At 39.7% G+C, this 20,787-nt stretch overlaps 1 protein-coding gene across 2 annotated transcripts in view; it reads right to left on the reverse strand.

Annotated features, from left to right (window-relative positions):
* Nucleotides 1–20,787, reverse strand: part of neb (nebulin) — a 71,010-nt gene that overhangs the window by 14,554 nt on the left and 35,669 nt on the right. The window contains exons 68-116 of one of the 2 annotated variants that reach the window (XM_051958882.1): nt 20,524–20,631; nt 20,068–20,379; nt 19,602–19,805; nt 19,372–19,476; nt 19,157–19,264; nt 18,760–19,071; nt 18,545–18,649; nt 18,334–18,432; nt 18,100–18,201; nt 17,853–17,960; nt 17,416–17,727; nt 17,207–17,311; nt 16,987–17,091; nt 16,786–16,890; nt 16,587–16,694; nt 16,381–16,491; nt 15,797–15,994; nt 14,976–15,080; nt 14,772–14,876; nt 14,576–14,680; nt 14,366–14,473; nt 14,137–14,250; nt 13,791–13,988; nt 13,309–13,413; nt 13,078–13,182; nt 12,868–12,975; nt 12,132–12,239; nt 11,934–12,041; nt 11,737–11,841; nt 11,515–11,619; nt 11,327–11,425; nt 11,126–11,230; nt 10,854–10,958; nt 10,664–10,768; nt 10,363–10,467; nt 9,897–10,001; nt 9,695–9,799; nt 6,507–6,611; nt 6,200–6,304; nt 5,177–5,281; nt 3,856–3,957; nt 3,637–3,744; nt 3,414–3,518; nt 3,197–3,301; nt 3,001–3,105; nt 2,803–2,907; nt 2,564–2,674; nt 2,360–2,470; nt 2,148–2,249 (exon numbers count right to left, since the gene is read on the reverse strand). In XM_051958882.1, coding sequence (XP_051814842.1) covers nt 2,148–2,249; nt 2,360–2,470; nt 2,564–2,674; nt 2,803–2,907; nt 3,001–3,105; nt 3,197–3,301; nt 3,414–3,518; nt 3,637–3,744; nt 3,856–3,957; nt 5,177–5,281; nt 6,200–6,304; nt 6,507–6,611; nt 9,695–9,799; nt 9,897–10,001; nt 10,363–10,467; nt 10,664–10,768; nt 10,854–10,958; nt 11,126–11,230; nt 11,327–11,425; nt 11,515–11,619; nt 11,737–11,841; nt 11,934–12,041; nt 12,132–12,239; nt 12,868–12,975; nt 13,078–13,182; nt 13,309–13,413; nt 13,791–13,988; nt 14,137–14,250; nt 14,366–14,473; nt 14,576–14,680; nt 14,772–14,876; nt 14,976–15,080; nt 15,797–15,994; nt 16,381–16,491; nt 16,587–16,694; nt 16,786–16,890; nt 16,987–17,091; nt 17,207–17,311; nt 17,416–17,727; nt 17,853–17,960; nt 18,100–18,201; nt 18,334–18,432; nt 18,545–18,649; nt 18,760–19,071; nt 19,157–19,264; nt 19,372–19,476; nt 19,602–19,805; nt 20,068–20,379; nt 20,524–20,631 — 6,084 coding nt within the window. Of the gene's footprint in view, nt 1–2,147; nt 2,250–2,359; nt 2,471–2,563; nt 2,675–2,802; nt 2,908–3,000; nt 3,106–3,196; nt 3,302–3,413; nt 3,519–3,636; nt 3,745–3,855; nt 3,958–5,176; nt 5,282–5,779; nt 6,078–6,199; nt 6,305–6,506; nt 6,612–9,694; nt 9,800–9,896; nt 10,002–10,362; nt 10,468–10,663; nt 10,769–10,853; nt 10,959–11,125; nt 11,231–11,326; nt 11,426–11,514; nt 11,620–11,736; nt 11,842–11,933; nt 12,042–12,131; nt 12,240–12,867; nt 12,976–13,077; nt 13,183–13,308; nt 13,414–13,790; nt 13,989–14,136; nt 14,251–14,365; nt 14,474–14,575; nt 14,681–14,771; nt 14,877–14,975; nt 15,081–15,796; nt 15,995–16,380; nt 16,492–16,586; nt 16,695–16,785; nt 16,891–16,986; nt 17,092–17,206; nt 17,312–17,415; nt 17,728–17,852; nt 17,961–18,099; nt 18,202–18,333; nt 18,433–18,544; nt 18,650–18,759; nt 19,072–19,156; nt 19,265–19,371; nt 19,477–19,601; nt 19,806–20,067; nt 20,380–20,523; nt 20,632–20,787 lie in introns of those variants that run through there. The other variant, XM_051958883.1, reaches the window with a different exon arrangement.

The raw sequence follows: 20,787 nt of genomic DNA on the forward strand, positions 1-20,787 counted from the left end.
GTTTTTTAATTAATGCCGAATTAAAGAGCTGCTCCTCACCATTCACGAGTGTTTGTTTCATATTCGACATCTTTAACTTTATCTTGTAAATTAGTGTCCGAAATTAAATGGGAACATTTGCAATGGAGTTCGTCAGCCACTTCCACCACTGAACGCGGTAAACTAATTAATAGGAACTGGACTTCAAACAATTTATACACGGCGTCTAAAAGCGTAAAAACTGCAATGTCTAAAGTGTGAGAGGAGACGGTGTATTTTTGGTTAAATTATACAATGTTCGCCGTCAAAGTCATTCATATAAACTGCCTGTAATGTGCAGCAAATAGTAGTTAACCGGCGCCAGCTCTTCACTGACCTTAACGGGTCCGTACCTCTAGTACAGATGCTACAGGTACGGGTCCGTACCTGTAGCATCAACCATGACAAAATGTTTCTTAAAACCCCAATGGCTTGCAGAAGCGCTCGAGACTCCTCTCCACCTGCCATGGTAACCGTTACCTGAACATCACCGCCCACTTGAGCTTTTCAGCCAATCACAGCGCAAAAAACGATGGACTTCCTTTTCCACTATACTTACTTCCTTTTCCACTATTCTCTCTCGCACATACATACATTCTCCTCTCACACACCTACATTCTCCTCTTACATACATACATTCTTCTCTTTCATGCATATATTTTCTTTGTACATATACATATATGTCTATTTATTTCGGAGAATGCATGAATGTGAAAGGAGAATGTATGTACGTGCAAGTGTGACAATATATGCATGTGAGAGGAGAATGTATGTGTGTGCATGAGTGAAAATGTATGTATGTGAAAGCAGAATGTGTGTGTGCGTGAATATTAAAATGTATGTGTGTGCAAGGAAAATATATGTGTGTGAAAGGAGAATGTATGCGTGTGAGAGAGTGAAAATATATGTGTGTGAAAGGAGAATGTATGTATGTGAAAGGAGAATGTATGTGTGTCACAGGAGAATGTATGTGAGTATGAGAGAAAATATATGTGTGTGAGAGGACGAGAATGAATTAAGTCTTGTACGGCCCCTCATAGATAGCGGCATGGCATCAATGTAACTATGACAACAAGTGAACGCTACGTCAGCTGCCTGCTGACGATCACATGATTGTGGTCCTACTACAAATCAACCGTTGTGGACTTATTGGGGCTTATCCATGGGAAATGATACAAGGAACAATTGATTAAATTGTCGGAGTGTTTCTGAGTCCCATCAATTCCCACCACCCGCTACATATTTAGGTCATGCGATTCAGTATCCAAACATAATGTACACATGCATATCACACACCTGTGTTCAGCTCAAGGTCATTTTGTTTGTGGGTACATCTATATTAATTGGCCACATTCTATAGTGCCATGATTTCTGCTTCAAAATGTTTTCAAGATTTCAACCGTCGGAAATGATACACTAACTAAGCAACCTTGGTGGAGTACTGCGTTCTCTTTGTGCTTTTCTTGGTATTTTTGTTGTTAGGTAATTAAGGCTTAATCTAGCTACAACAGGAAGTCTTCTTTTGGTTCTCGGTATTTCTTTTATTTCAGCATCAGCCCTTAGTTCCTCGCTTCTGTGTTGTGATAAAACACCTCTGTCCACTCTGGTAACCCACATCCATCTGCATTATTTTGTTTTTCCTAGCTCACCCTAAGACAGCTGGGTTGGGCATTCTAAGAAATAGTACATGCTTCAGACACAGGTGGGTTTAAGAGTGAGTCTGTTGCGTTAGTTCTGCCTTCTCTCTCTAGCAGAAAGATAACTGCTGGATGGAAAAATATATGTCACTAATTGTGTATGGCTTGTGATTTTGTGCAGTAATTTTGCAACAGACGACCAACTTGCATAATTTCATCAGTCCCTCACAGGCTCAATCACTTGTGTGTTACCTCATTTGATGATAAATTAATTTAACACACAATTTAAATGAAAATATGTGAGATTACTACTTAAAGGATGAGTCTACATTTACAGCTGTGTAACTTGTAAATGAGGCTTGTGTACACACGTTTGTAAAATGCAGCCTTGTTTGTGTACAGGTTGATATTTTTCGAGCAAAAAACTTACATGTGCCGGTAGTTTTTAATCTGTAACCTGCGAAGAGTTTTAAACTTGCACTTGATGTTTACCTCACTGATAAGTCTGGCAGCCTGGGTGGCCTTCTTGATGTCAGGACGGTCGACTACAGTGGTGTAGTGGAGGTTGGCTTTGGCATCTTTCTTATAGGCGACCTGTAGGGTTGGGCAGAAATACAGATAGTTTGTGCCAAAACTGACCCCAACATCAAAAGATACACAAGAGAAGCTGTGAAACCCTTCCAACAACTGTGTAGATGACTCACGCTGCTCTGGGACTTGGCCACGTCCATGGCGTGCTGAACATCAGGTGGCACAATCATGTTGTTATACACTGACTTGCCCTTTTCCTTCTCAAACTTGGCTTTGTACAGTTTCTGTTAAGAGAGAATAGAACGTCAAGTCAGGCTGCACAGAAAATACTCTCAGAGTATTAGATCTCATTTTGTAAACACGTGTGACAGTTGTACCCCGCTGACAAGCTTGTTGATCTCCTTGCTGTGGGCAGTGTCACGAGTCTCAGACAGGGTGGTGAATGAGCCTGACTGCATGACCTTCTTACTGGCCTCTTTGTATTTGCTCTGAGAAAGAAAATAAAGAGCAGAAATATTGTTGCAGTTACATATGTTGTTGTTTTTTCAAATTCTATACCTGTTAAAGGTTTACGCAAGAGTGTAGAAGTACTGATTTTCCACTGTCTGGTTCTTACCTCTGATGCCAAAGTACGCACAGCCTTGGCATGGAGAATCTGAGGAGTATCCAAAACAGGGACGTACTGGCCCTTTGATTTTTCATACTTCTCTTTGTACTTCACCTGGAGTGAAAATTTATATAGTAGTTTTTGACACATACTAAATAATCCTTCAGAAACATGATAAAGTTGTTAATACAAAAGGAGAAAACTTACATCACTGGCCATCTCAGTGTTCTTCTTGTACAGGATTGTGTACTTGTCATCAGCCACAGGTATCACACAGCCCTTCATTATCTCTTTGTCATACTTGTACTCAACCTGTGGGATGAAATAGGAGAGAAATCTGAGCAATACTGCTGAATGTTGTACAAACAGAAAATTTAAATGGCATAATTAAAAACATACTCACATCACTCTGTTGCATAGTGTTTTTGGCAGCGTTGACAAAATCAGGTCTGTCCGAAGTCCAGATCCACTTGTTTTTGGTTTCTTCATATTTCTTCTTGTAGTCAAGCTAAACGAAGAACATTTTTTTTATCAGTTTTATATCAAAATTTCAGGTATTTGGAGCTCAGCTCAAGAAAAAAAAAAGAACATTTCCTGATAGTGTCACTGAAAATGCTTACATTGCTGATGTTCCTGTAGGCCTCCTTGGCAGCGCGAATCTCATGAGCCTCAGGGTCCATGTTGATCTGGGCCTTGCTCTTCTCATATACCTCTTTGTACTTCAGCTGCAAGATGCATTAAAAAAACACCATCAAATACAAACATGTGTGTCACATTTTGGCTTCCTATGCCTCTGCAAAGAAAAAGAAGTGTTAAAAGTCAGCCAGTCAGAGCACGACTTACATTGCTGGTGATCTCCTTGACTTTCTTCATGTGGTTTTGGTGTGGAGTATCATAAGGCAGAGTGTATCCCTTAGCCTTGGTCTTGTTGTACTCCATCTTGTAGATGATCTGAGGAAAAATCATCATCACATAGTGAGAGGAAATTCCAAAATGAATAAAGAGATCATGAAGGAATAAATGACTTATTAAAAACAGAGTAAGACAAAAAACAAAACTTACATCACTGATCTTCTTGCTGCGTTTGTGGGCCTCATACTCGGGGGTCTCCAGAACAGAAGTAAATTTGTCTTTGGCACGTTCATACTGCTCCCTGTACCTCCACTGATGGAGGATAGCGTGTAAACATAGGAAAGTTAGAATTCCCCACAATGAATTTGGCACGGTGGTGAATTTTTTAATGTGCATTCTGACAGCTTGCCTTTCTTCTAATCTATACAGCTAAAGTAAATATGAAAAAACATCCAAGAAAAGACATGAATAAATTCTAGAAAAGACACACTAGAGTATTGAAGGACCAAATTTGTTCTGATGGTGAGCATAGTAAAAGAAAAAAAAGTAACATTTAGCATCAAATTATGTCATTTTCAGAGTCAATTTAGATGATAACATCAATTAACTTTAAGTAATTAGAATCTCCTATTACAAAATAAAGCTAATGTGTTTTAAATCCTTTGTTTTTGTTCTTGTTTTTCTTGGATAGTTCTCAAACAGAATCAGAGCAAAGTCAGAAACAGTGAACTAGCATGCAGTGTGTGACCTATCATTACTTATAAATGATCTCATATGTCTTATGGGCGAAGTGGTGTCATGGAAAAGATTAGAAAAACATGCTTCATGAAACACATGCAAACATAGAGAGTGATTTTCCAGATGAAAATGAAGACAAGGACACATGTTACCGCTACATGGTGATGAAAGTCTGCAGTGCCCAGGTGGTTCGTGGAGACCAGCAATCCGTGTTCTGCTATTTACTGAATATTTAATCTGCAGCTGATATAACAGAAGTGCAGCCTCAATAAAGACGATGTTTACACAAGAGGAAATCATACAAGTAACTCAAAAATTGGTAATTTAGCTGCGAAATAAACCAAATTTCTCTCAAAACAAACTAACGACAATTAAAATCTTCTTTTAGGCTTTAAGAAATGTCTAGCTGGGTAAATGGGGTCAGTTCTTGCAATTTCCTGCATTTCTGACACTAGATATATCTGTATGCAATTGGGCAAATAATTCACTGCATTTCAAGATGAGTTACAGTTTCAGTAATCAATGAATCATGAAAGGAAGCGAATGAAGAAGTGATTGAGAGATTAGCGCATGGAATACATGGAAGTTAAAACCACTTTCAAGTGGATTTAATGAATGGAAAAGGTTTCTACGGCATGAGTATCTGATGTGATACGATCTTGTTCAAAAACAGTAAAGAGGAGGAAGAAAATAACCTCTAATTATGATTTAATTCTACATAAGAGCTTATTTTCTTGTCTGCTTGTGAACAAGGATCAGAATCACTACAGTTCACTGCTCTCTGGCTGTTTACCTTACTGCCCATAGTGGACTGGTAAAGGGCTGTGAGGATGTCAGGGCGGAGTAGCTCATTGCAGCCACTCCGGAGTAGATCCTTTGCTCTGGATTTATACATTCCCTGTCCACACACAACAACAACAACAACAAACACACACAGCATGCCAAAGTTGAGGATATGATTGTAAAACAGCAGTAACACTGGGAGGACTGGAGGATGAACTCCGGAGATCCAAGTGCGACGATGGAGCTGTTTGTCTTTATCAGTGCCCCACAGTGACAGAAATTAACCTCTTCAGTACAGCTAAATTTGAAAAATATTATTATTATAATCCTAAATATGTCTTTCCGATGGAGCAGATAAAGAAGAATCATGCTCACTCAAAATAGCATCTGCTATTTGAGTGGCGCTATTCAAATGAACCTATAAGAGATGAAAGGAAAATAGATGAAAAAATGGAGGTATTTTTTGTGTATTGAGAGAACTACTACAGCCATGCGACGACCACCATCAGCAGGACCTCATGCACCAGAGTCAGAGGTCTGGAAGGACTGAACTGGAGGCAGCAGCGGACGAAACAGGCGGGTCGATCAACACAACCAGGGCGTTTACCTGGCTCATCTTCCTGTTCTCCCTGGCCAGCTGGTATCTAGGATCATCTGTCGTAATGGTGAACTTATCCTTGGTCTTCTCATAACTAGATCTGTAGGCCCTCTGCTCAGAATGTCACAAGGTGGTTAAAAACAAATGTCCAGAAAATACAGTGCCCTTCTCATGTGATTATAATTCTTGGGGAAGAAAGGAAGTTTAAACAAGCTAATATGAAGAAAATGACACACTAAAAACAGAAAAAGAGCCAAAAATATCCATAATAATGCTAAATTATACAGAGAATCCATTCTAGTTTACCTTCACGCTGAGAGTCCAATAAAGATGCACAAAGACAGAAATGTTGTTAACAATTTCTCCTTTTCAAATGGAATTTAATTAAATCATATTTTCAATTACTGTATTTGGATAAGCAATAAAAGGACTCACATCATTGATGAGAATGGAGGCATTCTTGGCGGCCTGGAAGAACGGAGTGTCACAGGTATACTTGAAGTTGCCTCTGTTCTTCTCATAGGAGGTTTTGTACAGTCTCTGTTATCAAAATTAAATAACATATCATTAAAGATTAAAAAACACTCACACACACTTCAATAAAAAACATACTTGTAATATAAATCTGAGATATCACAATCAGTTTGTGGTATTTATTTAGTAAAAAAATAAACAAAGAAGGATTTTAACAATATTTTTAGACATTATAAATAGTAAGTTATGAACTAAATTGATAGCTCACCTCACTGTACAGCTGCTTGTTCCTCTCAGCCTGTACCAGGTCAGGTGTGTCCCACACAAAGCAGCCAATACCCCTCAGCCACTCCAGGTCCTCCTTGTACTTGACCTACAAAAAGACAAATAGACACATATTTGACTCTGGTGCACAATCAATACATCAACCTGTGCATTATGATTATTTTTTACATTAAAGACTCAGCATCAGTTTCTCTACAAATACAAGAATGTGTGCAATGTCACTATTTTTGCACTTATGGAAGAATATGTGCAACATAAATAAAATCTGTGTAATATCAGTATTTATCTACTCTGGAAAAAAATCAGTGCAATATAAATATAATTTGTGCAATATCAGCATTTCTTAAGTAAGTATTTGCAAGAATCGGTGCTACTGGAACGATCTGTGCAATGAAATTTGTCTTTCATCACCAATGGTTTCCTTCTGCCGCAATTTTCGGTCCCACTCACCTTCCCAGCTTTCTGATGAGGTCTTGGCCTCGATGCCTCCTCATAACATATTCTACTTACTCCCAGTTGACGAGGCCACAGACACTCTCTGTTTCTCACTAGCCTTCTCTTTGAACAATCTCTGACCTCTAACATCAAAATTTGCTCATACCTTCCCTTGTCCATGGCTCACTGAAGTCTCCAGGAAACAAAAGGCGGGGCTCAGAGCGGCAGAGAGAAAAAATGATGCAAATCCAGAGAGTCCACTGACCTCAGTGACTATCAAAAAGACTAATAATAATATCCTCCAGCTTAAAAAGTATTAAGACCAAGTACTATCTGAACAAGATCTGTGGCACATCAGATGCTCAAAAAATATTCTCGGCTTTTAACTTGCTCCTCCTCCCACCTCCTCCCCCACCATCTACTCTGCTCACTGCAGACATGCTTGCCTCATTTTTCACGGACAAAGTCTTTGCAATCACTAAGCCGTTCTCTGCGCCTGACCAACTCACCGTCCACCTGCCAGCTTACAAAGCCACACTCTCCTCATTCTCCCCTCTAAATGAGGAGGAAATCTCTAAACTACTGCTCGACTCTCGTCCCACTACCTGTCCACTGGACCCAATAACATCCGACCTCTTACAAACCATTTCCCCAGCACTTAACCCTGCAGTAACACACACCATCAACTCCTCACTTGCTACGGGTGTTTTCCCTGCTGCATTTAAGCAGGTTCAAGTCACTTCAATGCTCAAAAACCCTACACTCAATCCAGCCCAGGTTGAAAACTACAGACCAGTTTCGCTCCTACCCTTCCTGCTTAAAATACTTGAGTGAACTATCTTCAACCAAGTCTCTGCTTTCCTCTTGAAAAACAACCTATATGACCCAAATCAGTCTGGTTTTAAACACAGTTACTCCACTGAGACTGCACTCCTATTAGTAACAGAATCACTGTGTTCTGCTAGAGCTGCTGGACAGTTTTCAACTCTACTGCTATTAGATCTGTCAGCTGCTTTTCACATGGTTATCCACCAAATACTCCTCTCCACACTCACTGAGCTTGGCATCTCAGGATCAGTCCTCCGCTGGTTCATGTCCTACCTCTCAGTGAGATACTTCAGAGTATCTTGGAGGGGAAAAGTGTCTGAGCTGCAAAGTCTATCCACAGGGGCTCCTCAAGGGTCAGTGCTCGGTCCCCTCCTCTTCTCAATATATACAACTTCATTTGATGCACTAATCCATGGTTTCTCATATCATTGCTATGCTGATGATACTCAGCTCTTTTGACCATAAGGTCTCTGCCCAATCTCATCATGTCTTGCAGATATCTTGGCATGGATGAAAAAATGCCACTTTCAACTTAACCCCTCCAAGCTCCTTGTCATCCCAGCCAGTCTCTCTATTCAACAAGAAATCAACATCCAGCTTGAATCAACCAAACTCAAATCCACAACATCTGCCAGAAACCTGGGTGTCATGATAGATAACCAAGTAACCATGTGGCCTCTGTTGCCCGGTCATGTCGGTCCATCCTGTACAACATCAGGAAAATCAGACCCTTCCTGTCCAAACATGCACTACAACTCCTGGTCCAGGCCCTCGTAATATCAAAGATCGACTACTGTAACTTCTTACTGGCAGGTCTCCTCGCATGCACAGTCAAACCTCTGCAGATGATCCAGAATGCAGCAGCACATCTGGTTTTCAACCAGCCAAAAACAGCACGTTACACCGATGTTTAGATCGCTTCACTGGCTTCCAGTTGCTGCCAGGATAAAATTCAAAACTCTAACACTTGCATTCAAAACTACAATGAAAACTGCTCACTACGCTCGGCCAACAAAAGGCGGTTGATACAACTACCACAACAGGGTTGGTCGATAGCTGGACTCTTCTCTTCTGTGGTTCCCCGCTGGTGGAACGAGTTGCCAAACTCTATTCAATCTGCAGAGTCTCTCTCAGTCTTGAAGAAAATCCTAAAAACTCAGCTTTTCATTGAACACCATTGCACTGACAAAAAAAAAAAAAACAGTCCTATTATGACTCTTGAACTTGTTTTATGGCACTTATCCAGGTTGTTTTCGCCTAACTAGATCCTTGCTTGTGTTGTATCTATTCTCAGATGTACACCTCTTTGGATAAAAGTGTCTGCTAAATAAAATTGTAGAATTGTAGAAATATGAGCAATGGTATTTCTTCGACATCCAGAGGTATAACTAAGTAACATGTATGAAGAATCAGTATGTACATTTCTTGTTTATTCCTACTTTCTGCTGATGTTTCCTACACATTTGGACGGCCCATTTTGCTGCTGTAACACTGTGAACTTGCCCACTGAGATTATTAAAGAGTAAGGCTGGACCCGAATATTCCGAATATTCGTTTGCTACGGCGGTATCGGGATATTAATTTTGGTATCCGAATATTCGCCCCTTGCCCCTCGAGACCAGACGAATGGATCCAAATATTCGGGCCGTCTCCCCCACCCCACCCACCCCCGTTAAAGGGGGTGGTGGGGGTGGTGGTGGGGTGTTAAAGGGACAGAACGAATATTCGGATGTTCATCTTTAATAGGGCCCGAATATCCGCAGACCAGAAACCACTATTCGGGCCAGCCCTATTAAAGAAAAAGGGATTTAGCTGACATGATATAAAATTATTTATGATATTGCACATCCTTCTATCTACTGTTAAGATTTGAAAATAATAATAATAATTGAAGTTATGAGTACTCACGTTGCTGACGTTATCGTTGACAATTCTGCTGAAGAACAACTCAGGACGGTCAGGGATGGACTTCCATGTACCCAGACTGTTAATATACTTCTCCCTGTATTTAACCTGAGGTAAACAGAGGCAGAGAGAAATGGTAAGAGAGAGAAAAAAGCTCAAATGAAAATTGTGTATAAGTTAAGTGTAAAGATGAGCGACTGCTGACCTCGCTGATGTCATCAGTCACTCTGCGGTGGTAGATGATGTCCAGAGCATCCTTGACTGTACGGTAGTGGCCCTTGGAAAGCTCAAAGGTTTCCTTATAGCGCAGCTGAAGACATGAAATACAAAATATTTCAGATGTTTGTCAAACTCAAACACAAGCAGCTGAATTTATAGTATCTTATTCCTATTAGTCATAATTATTTAAAGGCAAAAAGTCACATTTTTGCACTGGCTTGTAAAGAAATAAAAGCTAAAAAGTTGAAATTAAACAAGCAAAAAGATTATTAAAGGCAACACAAATTCACCATAAGCTAATGAAATTCTTTAAAAGTAGTCAATTTCTAGAATACAGCTTCAAAATCTGTTGAGCAACAGTGATCAGGTAATACCAATATTCCATTTAAAGTCCTAAAATGGCATTACATAGCCTCAAACTGGTTTAGTGATTATTCAATGAACATACTCACATCACTTGACTGTAGGTAGGCTTTTTTGGCACGGATCAGGTGAGGTGTGTCGGCAATGGCGGTGTACCTGTGCTTCATCTTCTCATATTGCTCTTTGTATTTGTTCTAGGGGAAGAAATAATTTATGCAACAGATCAGGAACTTGTTACAGAATAAATTTAGATAATTCCAGTAATATGGTGAATATTGAATTTATGTAAAACATTCTCAATAAAAATACAAGCTATTATTTTAATCTGAACCTAAACCAGCAAAAAAAAAAAAATAAAATAAAGGAGAAATGAGAAAGGGGGTGACTTACATCACTGCAGACCACTTTCATTTTTCTGGCATGGCCAATGCCTGGAGTTTCCAATTCTGGCGTGAAATGAGCTCTCTCTTTAGCAGCCAGATCTGTGTACAGGTACTGCAGAGAAATTACAATGATTACATCACCAGTAGAGATTTATGCAAATAATGCATCCAGTGATCAGTGCTGTGTTTTAGCTTGCCTTGTTGGTGAGCTGCTGGGCCCACTTGGCTCTCTGAATCTCCACAGAGTCCACAGTGGTGGTAACTTTAGCCATGTCCTGCTTACTCTGGGCTTTGTAGATGCGCTACCAAAAAGGAGGAGGAGCAGAAGTCAAAATACGTGTCAAAAGCTAAATCAAGCCTGTTGCAACATTGGTTTTTTGCAAGCTATAGCACATGTACTTTTGTTTAGAGATAAAATCCTGTCAAGCTACTTGTATAAAATGATGAAGTATGGCAGAAACCAACTCACACCGCTCATGTGTGTCTTCAGCTCAGTCACCCGATTATACTCTGGTGTGTCCAGGACCACGGAGAAGTTAGCGAGGTTCTTCTTAGCCTCCACTGGGTAGTTCACCTTCACCATAAAAGTGAATATAACATGTCGAACAAATGCCTCTGGATCAAAATGCAATTAAAGCAAAGGACACAGAAAAAAAGGGATATTCTGTACCCTCTGCTTGGTAATGTTGCGGACATGGACCATCTCTGGAGTGTCATACAGGAAGCAGCCGACGCCTCTCAGCCACATCAGATCTTCTTTGTATCTCAGCTGAAAACACAAAATGATTTTAACTGACATTTTTTAACAAAAAGAAGTTGTGGAGATTTTCTTCAAAGTTGTGTATCTTTTCCCCATACGTCGCTGGTGATCTCATTGACGTGGTAGCAGTGCATGAGCTCGGGAGTTATGGGCATAGAAATCAGCTGGCCCTTGGTGTTGTTGTATTTCTCTTTGTACCACAACTAGGATAAGAAGGAAATCAAAAAGTGGGATAAATAGCACAGTTTTTAACTTCGTGAAGCAGTATAAAGAAAAATAGGAACATGAAGGACATAAATAGTGCGTAAATTGTTCCGTACATCACTGAGGTGCTCCTGGTTCATCTTGACTTGTCTGATATCAGGGGTGTCATAGGTTGTGTGGATCTTGTCCTTTTGTTTCTGGTAGTCCTCACGATACAGACGCTGGCGAAGATATATGAGATTGTTGTAGCCAGTAAAAGCATCACAAGTTAATGTAAATCTTCATTAGCACTAATATCAGTGTGATTTCTTACCTCATTGGTGATCTTGTTAGCGTTCCTGATATTGACAAAGTGGACACCCTCTGGATGAAGAGTGTAGGCCTTAGCCTTCATCATCTCATAGGCCTCCTTGTATTTCACCTACACAAAAAAGCAATAAAATGTGATTCAGTAACAATTGCTGTCCCAAGAATAGCATATTTTGAGGATTTAAGACCGTGAATGACTTACGTTGCTGGCAACAACACTGTTCAGCTTAACCTGCTTGATGAGCGGGGTGTCACTGGGCAGCGAGTAACCGGTGGGCATGTTCTGCTTGTTGGCCTCCTTGTACCAGTTCTGAGAGAAGCCAATGGAACAGAGTAAGATGATGGGCTTCACAGCTCGAGAAACATATAAACCAAAAGATATACAGTAATAAACTTATGGAATGAACAAAATTAGGTCAAACAGTCACTCGTAAAAAACAGATTGAGATTCTTTATGAATATACTGTAACGCAGCTCAGTTTTAGACAGATTTTTCCTCATATTTGACTTTTATGCAATTTGGAATATATTTTTTAATCACTGCCATGCCTATATAAAAATAATTGTTAAAAAACTAGTCACAAAGTGACAAGCAGGAATTTGAATCATCAAAAACTTTTAGATTATTGTCATTTTTAGACAATGCAAGATTACTTTTTCAAAAATCATTTGCTGCAGAATTTGAGTACTGTGTTGTAGCAAATTCTCACTACAACTAAAAAAAATGCTATTCTGTAATCCCTCTAAAAATTTTATTCATGACATATTACACCTGTGCCACGTGATAAAGACATAAATCCATAGTTTGGAAATCAGTGAAGCATAAATAACACATTGTGATGCTACTTGATTTGTTTTTTTTACAACATCGATACCGTATATATGTATGGCAGAAATTTCTAAACAAGTACACTGAATGCTAAGGAATGTTATCTTACATCACTCTGGATGTAGTTGGCAAGGCGGGCTCTTTCGGTTTCAATGGTAACAGCAGGAGAAGTGCTGGTGCCCTTGACATTGGCGTTGTAGTCATAGCGGTAATGAAGCTGGAAAACAGAAGAAAAAAGATGACATGTATGGTGTTCATTTTCTTTGTGAAAGGTTATAAATAATAATGAGGCAATACAGGCAGAAATGAATACACTTACATCACTGAGGTTCTGAGCGTTCTGCTTGGCTGTCTCATACACTGGAGTGTCTGTCACCACAGAATACTCCTTGAAAGCCTCGATACCTTTGGCTCTGTACTTGAACTGAAATAAAAACAAGGCAGACAGCATTGCTTGTAAATATGAATATGAAGAAAATGTGCATAAAGAACAGAATGTATGAACCAAAATGCTAAAAAAGGTGGAGAGGAATATGTTCAGGGGACTAACCTCACTCTGGAGGTTACCAGCATGCTTGACACGCAGGATCTCTGGTGTGTCCCAGGCATAGCAGCCAATACCCTTCAGCCAGTTCAGATCGTCCTTGTAGAAGATCTGGGGAGAAGTCACACAAGCCAATTGATTTTGGTGTTTATGTTAGAAATGGTTGAAACATGATTGCTTTACTTTTAGGGCATGAAAAAGTATGGATATTTTATGAGATAGAAGAAAAAAACACATTAAGACAGTCTGACTTTCCTCAGTTTCATTAAAAAATACACTTGTTATATTGCAGATAAAGCATAAGTCTTTCTTTTAGAATATGAAATGATCTCACTCTGTGTAACATAAAAAATAATAAATGCATCAATATGAGATTTTTAAACATAACAAAGCTGACAAAATATAAGGATAAATGTTGCTTTAGCTTTGTATCTGCAGCTACTGTATTTACACAGTGACAGAATATGTAGGTGAAGAGCATTACTCACATCGCTGAGCTGCTCATTGACTTTGCGAGCTTGGACGTACACCTGCATGTCAGGCAAGCAGATCCACTGGTGCAGATACTTGCGGTAGTTGATACCACTGACGGTGGACTGGGTGTTACGTGCAGACAGGATCTCCAGCATGTCAGGAGGGATGTGGTTCTTGGCTTTGGTCTTTTCATAGTTTTCCCTGTACAGACGCTGTAAAGATGGACAACAGATGTTCTTTCAGTTTTCGCATCATGTATGCACAATAAATCCAATGCATGCTACAGTGCAACCTCTGTATTTCCCATGAGAAGAAATGCTTTTATGTGGAAAATGAAATAGTAAAACATATTTAACTTACATCAAGGACCAGCTTTCCAGCTTTGACACAACGAGCAGTGGCAGGATCGTCCTCAAGCGACTTGGGAAGACTGTAGAGGGATTTGAACTTCTCATAATCCTCCTTGTACTTCACCTGAAGGAGCAAGAGGATTCATCTTGTTTCTTAAAACACATGAATCAAACTTATTTGAAAAAAACTTCAGCAGAGTAAAAACATGGAATAAAATGAACAGAAGTCTTGAACTTACACCACTGAGAACAGTTTTTTGGTATTTAGCGTGCTGCAATGCATGAGAGTCATGTGGAATCTGGTAGCTCTTTGCTTTGATCTTGTCCCAGGCAGCAGTGTAGTTTTTCTGAAAAGCCAAAATATTATCATTAACATGTTGTGGGGTACAAAAATGCCTTTCACAAATCTTGTCACTCACTTAAATAAAGCAATATTTATTTTAACGTACGTTGCTGAAGAAGTATTTGAAGTTGTGGCATCTGGCGTAATCGTAGGTGTCCAGAACGGTGGTGTACATGTGCTTATCCTTATGATATGCCTCCCTGTAATTGAGCTGTCAAAGAGAATTGTTTAATTAATGCACTCAGTAACTGTTTTTAAACGTTAACACTATCTCAGTTCTTTTGAAAATGCAGATGACTCACATCACTGGCCCAAGTGTGGCCCAGGACAGCAGTCACATAAACTGGAGTGTCTGTCACAATGGAGAAGTTGCTGAACTCTTTCTTGGCTTCAACTCTGTATTTGAGCTACATGGGAACATAAACACAGGTAAATTTAATAAATTAACCTTCAATAAACAATGCATCATGTATAACATTTCTGTGATCTTTAATGTTGTTACTCACATCACTCTGTAGCTCGTAGGATTTCTTGGCACGCACAATCTCTGGTGTGTCCCAGGCATAGCAACCGATACCCTTCATCCAGTTCAGGTCATCCTTGTAGAACACCTATCAAATGATAACAGTAAAAAAAACTAAAATTACATTTCCAGTAATGAAGAAAACATTTTAATTTTGTATAACATCTTGCTAAAAGACAGATTAATCTGTTACTGCACATATTGTATGCTAAACTGATAATGAACTTTTGTCTTGGTAAAGATTTGCTCGTCATAAAAACTGTATTGACAAAAACATTCTCAGCCAATGACAGCAACTTTAGGATGTAAAAAATAATTTTGGATGAATCTGTATTTTCTATAGCACCATAACATACTGTGCTGCCTCTGGGCAGACCTGCATAGCACTTTAACATATTATGCTTAAGCTCTTCCTCCACTATTATATTTTCATGTTTTAATGTTATTTGTCTTTTAGCAATCTCTAGTTATTATATTTGTTCCTCTAATTATTTAACCTACTCTTGATTGTTTTCTTATCTGTGGTACTGGGGGGAAATGACATTTAGTTTTTTTTATGTGCACAGATGTACAGAGAAATGACATATAAAGAAATCTTTAGTCTTGAATTTTGAATTGCTCTTACAACAGCTGTAATTTTTTAAAGGCCTTAAATAGGAAAAACCTCTACAAAACAGAAACCAACCAAATGTCACATATGTAAAGCTAGTCGAACTGAGTACATTACTTCAAATTTCAAAGCAGGTAAGTGGAGTTTGTTCAATCGATTGCCTGGAGCAGAATGTGAACAGAAAAGGGACCTACATCACTGAGGATCTCATTAGTCTTGCGGGCACGAATGGCGTCCTCCTGGTCAGGATGGCAGGTCCACTGGTGCAGGTAGGTGCGGTAGAGGACATCGCTCAGCATGTCCTGGCAACGCTTAGCAACCTGGTTAGCAATGATGTCGGGTGGGAGGTGGCACTTGGTCTTGCTCTGATGATAGTCCTTCTGGTACAGTCTCTGTAGAAGACATTTAAATTATAGAAAGCTAACGATTAACAAAATGAAACGGATCAAGAGGAAATAAAGTTCATGAAGAGAGGATTATAAATCTTAATCTTCATCATAAAAGCAATGCAAATCGTCAAAAATCAGCAAAATTAGTGCAATGACCTTCCTTAGTATTCCAGTCTGCAGCCTCTGCTCTTTGCAAGTAAACATGACTTTTACTGCAAATTATCATTCTCTTACATCCAGACTTTAAAAGTATTATTTGTTAACATTGACTATAATTCTAGGTATTTTGCAGCATTGATAGCATCTGTTTAAAGTATTTTATTAACAATCAAGCATTTTAATGTGTTAATACTGTTGAATAATGTGGAAAGCTTTTATCAATATCTCACCAGTCCCTTGTTCTTCTCTTGCTGTCCACAGCGCACCACCTCAGGGAAGTCCACAAGGGTTCCAGCCATGTAGTGACCCTTAGCCTTCTCATGATGTTCATGGTACTTGACCTAGTTCAATCCAAAATTATGAATGTCTTAGTTTTGTTTACATATGGTAAGAAAAAAACATCTGATGCCATATGTGCAAAGTGTAAGACACTCACATCACTAGCAATCTCCCTGCCCTTCTTGCCACTCAACAGTGGGATGTATTGATGGTTCAGCTGGTAGCTTGTAGCCTTAGTCTTGTCCCAATCAAATTTGTAAAGTTTCTGAAATTGTACAAAGTAGGGACAGAGGTTAAGAAGAATGTATGATATGCAATGAAAAACAAGTATTAATCAGTTAATTATTTTACTTCACCTCACTGATGATCTTAGCCGCCTCCCTGCTGTGGGCCAGCTGAGGAGTATCTTCTGAACCAATGTAATGACCCTTTTCTGCATTGAAAGTCTCTTTGTACTTCAGCTAGAATAAAAAGAAAATAACAGAGTTTAGATTTGATTATTGCTTATTAGCATGTTTTTTAAAGGTCAGCCTTTGTAAATGTTAGATTGTACATACATCACTGAGGTTGGCAGCATTAGTCTTAGCCAAAAGGATCTCAGGGCGGTCCACAATCAGGGTGAAGTTTGCGAAGGCTTCTTTGGCACCCTTTTTGTAGAATCTCTGTGAATAAAATTACAGTATCAAGGTAGGACACAGTGTGTTGATACCAAAATTAGCAAAATATGGTAAAAGAAACTACAAAATCCAATGAGAGAATGCAGTACAGTAAACGCACATCATTGAGAATCTCCTGGGCCTTCTTGACCTTGACGTGGTCAACAGAGTCGGCTGCCACCCAGCCGCAGCCCCGAAGCCATTCCAGGTCAGCCTTATACACGACCTGTACACAGAAACCAAGATAGATATTAGTTACAAAATTATGGCAGAAGTTTCTACCAGTTTATTGTGTGAATGTGATAATTAAGTCCTTGTTTGTTTGCTCACACTGCTTTGCAGATCATAGGCTTTGCGAGCCTGGATTACATCATTCTGGTCTGGTAAACAAGTCCACTGGTGCAGGCGAGTTCTATAGAGGTCATCATTGACTTGCTTCTGGCATTTCTTGGCCAGCTCAAACTGCAGCATGTCCACTGGCAGGTTGAACTTGGTCTTGGACTTGTTGAAGTCCTTCTTGTACAGAGCGTCACTGGCAATCTTGGCTGAGTTCAGAGCCAACATAATCAGAGGGTCTTCCTCAACGTTGCGGGCACCAATGTGATGGCCAACCTGCTTGCGGTATGACTCCAGGTACTTATGCTACAGAACAGACAAAAACAAATATCTCCATACTGTTTTGTTAAATAAAAATAACTAAAAATTAACTGTATTAGATCGTCTTATTATTATTACAAAAACAGATGCAAGTTTGTCCTGCTACTTACCTGACTTTGCACTTTACTTGTAAGGATGCATTGTTTAATTGGCACAGCATCTCCAGGCATAAAGTATCCTGTAGCTTTGACTTTGTCCCAGTCTTTGGTGTACAGTTTCTATAGGAGAAGAAGATAGTTGTTACAGGTTTATCATAATATATCAGATGTCTAACTCATACTAAGAAAGGATAAAACTGACAAAATATTTTTGAATTTAAATATGCAGCAAATACCACCCATTAGGAGCCAGTCTTACCGGGTGAATGTTCTTAGCCACCTCCCTGGCTGTGGCAAGAGTTGGAGTGTCGGTCAGTGTGTAATTGGTCTTCTCCCGGTGCCAGACCTCGCGATATTTAGCCTAAACAGAAAGAGAGAACAAAACTGAGCTACTGATAACAACTAAAATTTACTCTATCCTGTCAAGTGGTTCACCTGAGGAAGGAACATACAACATCCAAACAGCATCTTGATAACAGAAGATCATGCTCACCTCATTCAGGACCTCAGCAGCATTCTTGGCACAGACCAAGTCAACTCTGTCAGTTGGAACTGTGTATTTCTGTTCATCCAACTTTACGCGGTAACCTCTCTAAAAAACAGCAAGAAAGATGTGTAAGAAAAATAATTTAGACATTTGCTAAGTTTTTCTAATATTTTCAAGTGTGTGTGGTAGTGTGAGGTTTGTCGGGTGTCAAACTTACGTCAGCCAGGACCTTCTGTGCATTCTTCACCTTTACAACGTCCACACACTCATGTGGTATCCATCCACATCCCCGTAACCACTCCAAATCAGCTTTGTACACAGCCTGAGGAAACAAAGCAGGCAAAGTTAGCCATCTTTTTACAAGGCATGTAATCTACAGATACAATAGTGTATGTGAATGAATACTATCCATGAGCACCAACGTAAACCTACGTCGCTCTGGAGATCGTAGGCCTTTCTGGCTTGCACTACATCATTAGAATCTGGCAGACAAGTCCACTGATGCAGATGAGTTCTGTAGTTGAAATCATTGACTTGGATCTGGCATTTCTTGGCCAGCTCAAGGTTCAGCATGTCCACTGGAAGGTGGAACTTGGTCTTGGACTTGTTGAAGTCCTTCTTGTATAGAGCATCACTGGCAATCTTGGCTGAGTTCAGAGCCAGCATGATGAGAGGGTCTTCCTCGACGTTACGGGCACCAATGTGATGACCGACCTGCTTACGGTATCCTGCTTTGTACTTGTACTGAAAGAGAAGAGGTAAAAAATTTATGAAAATTCAGCAATTCAACAAGTAGACAAATTATTAACATGCAATTTTTTTCCCTTACATCGCTGATGATATCTCTGGAAGCTCTGGCCTTTAGCACAGAGATAGCATCCTCCTTGATATGGTAACCTTTGGCCTTTTGGTCATCCCATGCCTTTGTGTACAGTTTCTGCACAGTACAAGAAACAGGATTAGATAAATACATTTCGACAAATAAGATATTCATTTACAGTCATGGACGCAATTGGAGCAGTGCTTGCAATAATACAAACTTACGTTGCTGATAGCAACAGCATTGGCCTTGGACAGTGTAAAGGTGGGGGTGTCAGATGGCAGGTGGATGATGAGCTTGTCTTTATCCCAGACCTCCCTATATTTCCTCTGTCAGAAGAAAAACAACAACATTAGCTTCTTTATTTTGATGCCGTCAGTAGCACTGATATCTGTACAACACATTTAATGTTAATTTACCAATGGAAAGAATTCACAGTTTAGTTATTACTCACATCACTGATGTTTTCAGCATTCTGCTTGGACAAAACAATAGCCGGTAGGTCGACAACGCTGGTGAACTTGACAGTGCTCGGGTGCTGGCGGTAGAGCCTATCATTGAGAATGGTCATGGCATTTTTAGCTTTGACGACATCCACAGAGTCATGAGGTGACCAGCCGCATCCCTTCAGCCACTCCAGATCAGCTTTGTACACAGCCTGAAAATGCATACATCAGTTTTAACCCCATTAAATACAGTCCTTGTTCTTGTAGTTTTGGATTTGTCTGACAGCAAGATGTCTTAATTTGGATTAAGATAGCTCTATTAAGGTGCATTCACAGATGTAGGTTCAGAATGTTGGGAGTGATCTATACATATAAATTGCATGAAGCCTGTTTTACCAGTAAGACCCAGAAGAGAACAAGAAGCTTCAAAAAGACTTTCCCTTACTTCAGCCAGTAAACTTCACGTGTACTTACATCACTCTGCAAGTCGTACACCTTTCTAGCCTGAACCACATCACTGGAGTCTGGCAGGCACGTCCATTGGTGCAAGTGAGTCCTGTAGTTGAAGTCATTCACTTGCTGCTGGCATTTCTTGGCCAGTTCAATTGTCAGCATGTCTACTGGTAGGTTGTACTTGGTCTTGGTCTTGTTGAAGTCCTTCTTGTAGATGTTGTCGCTGGAGATCTTGGCTGCATTAGCAGCCAGCATGATTAGTGGGTCATCATTGACACTGAGGGCACCGATGTGATGGCCACATTGCTTGCGGAAACCTGCCTTGTATTTGTACTGAAAATTGGGATAGAGATATTTCAGTTAGCTTAATAATACTACATCTTTCCAACAAATGAGCAAAATGATCAAAGGAATTCAGCTTGCAAAGTAAACAGTGAAGGAAATTTGAAAATGTTGAAAGGCTGGACACAAACTTACATCACTGACGATGTCTCTGGAGGCCTTGGCTGACAAAACAGAAATTGCATCTTTGGGAAGGAAATAGCCCTTGTTGATGGTGTCCACAAAACCTTCACGATAATATTTCTAGGGAAACAAGAGTGATATTGTTAGCATGTCATCTACAAAAAAAAAAATGCTACAGACCATAACCCAAAAAAGAGTACCCACAGTATGGAGACAGTTCTCTTCAAAGGAGAATTTATTAAGGAGGAGTAACAATGACTGACAGGACAATGTACT

This window comes from Acanthochromis polyacanthus, chromosome 14 (genome assembly GCF_021347895.1).
Source record: "Acanthochromis polyacanthus isolate Apoly-LR-REF ecotype Palm Island chromosome 14, KAUST_Apoly_ChrSc, whole genome shotgun sequence".
Lineage (NCBI taxonomy): Eukaryota > Metazoa > Chordata > Actinopteri > Pomacentridae > Acanthochromis > Acanthochromis polyacanthus.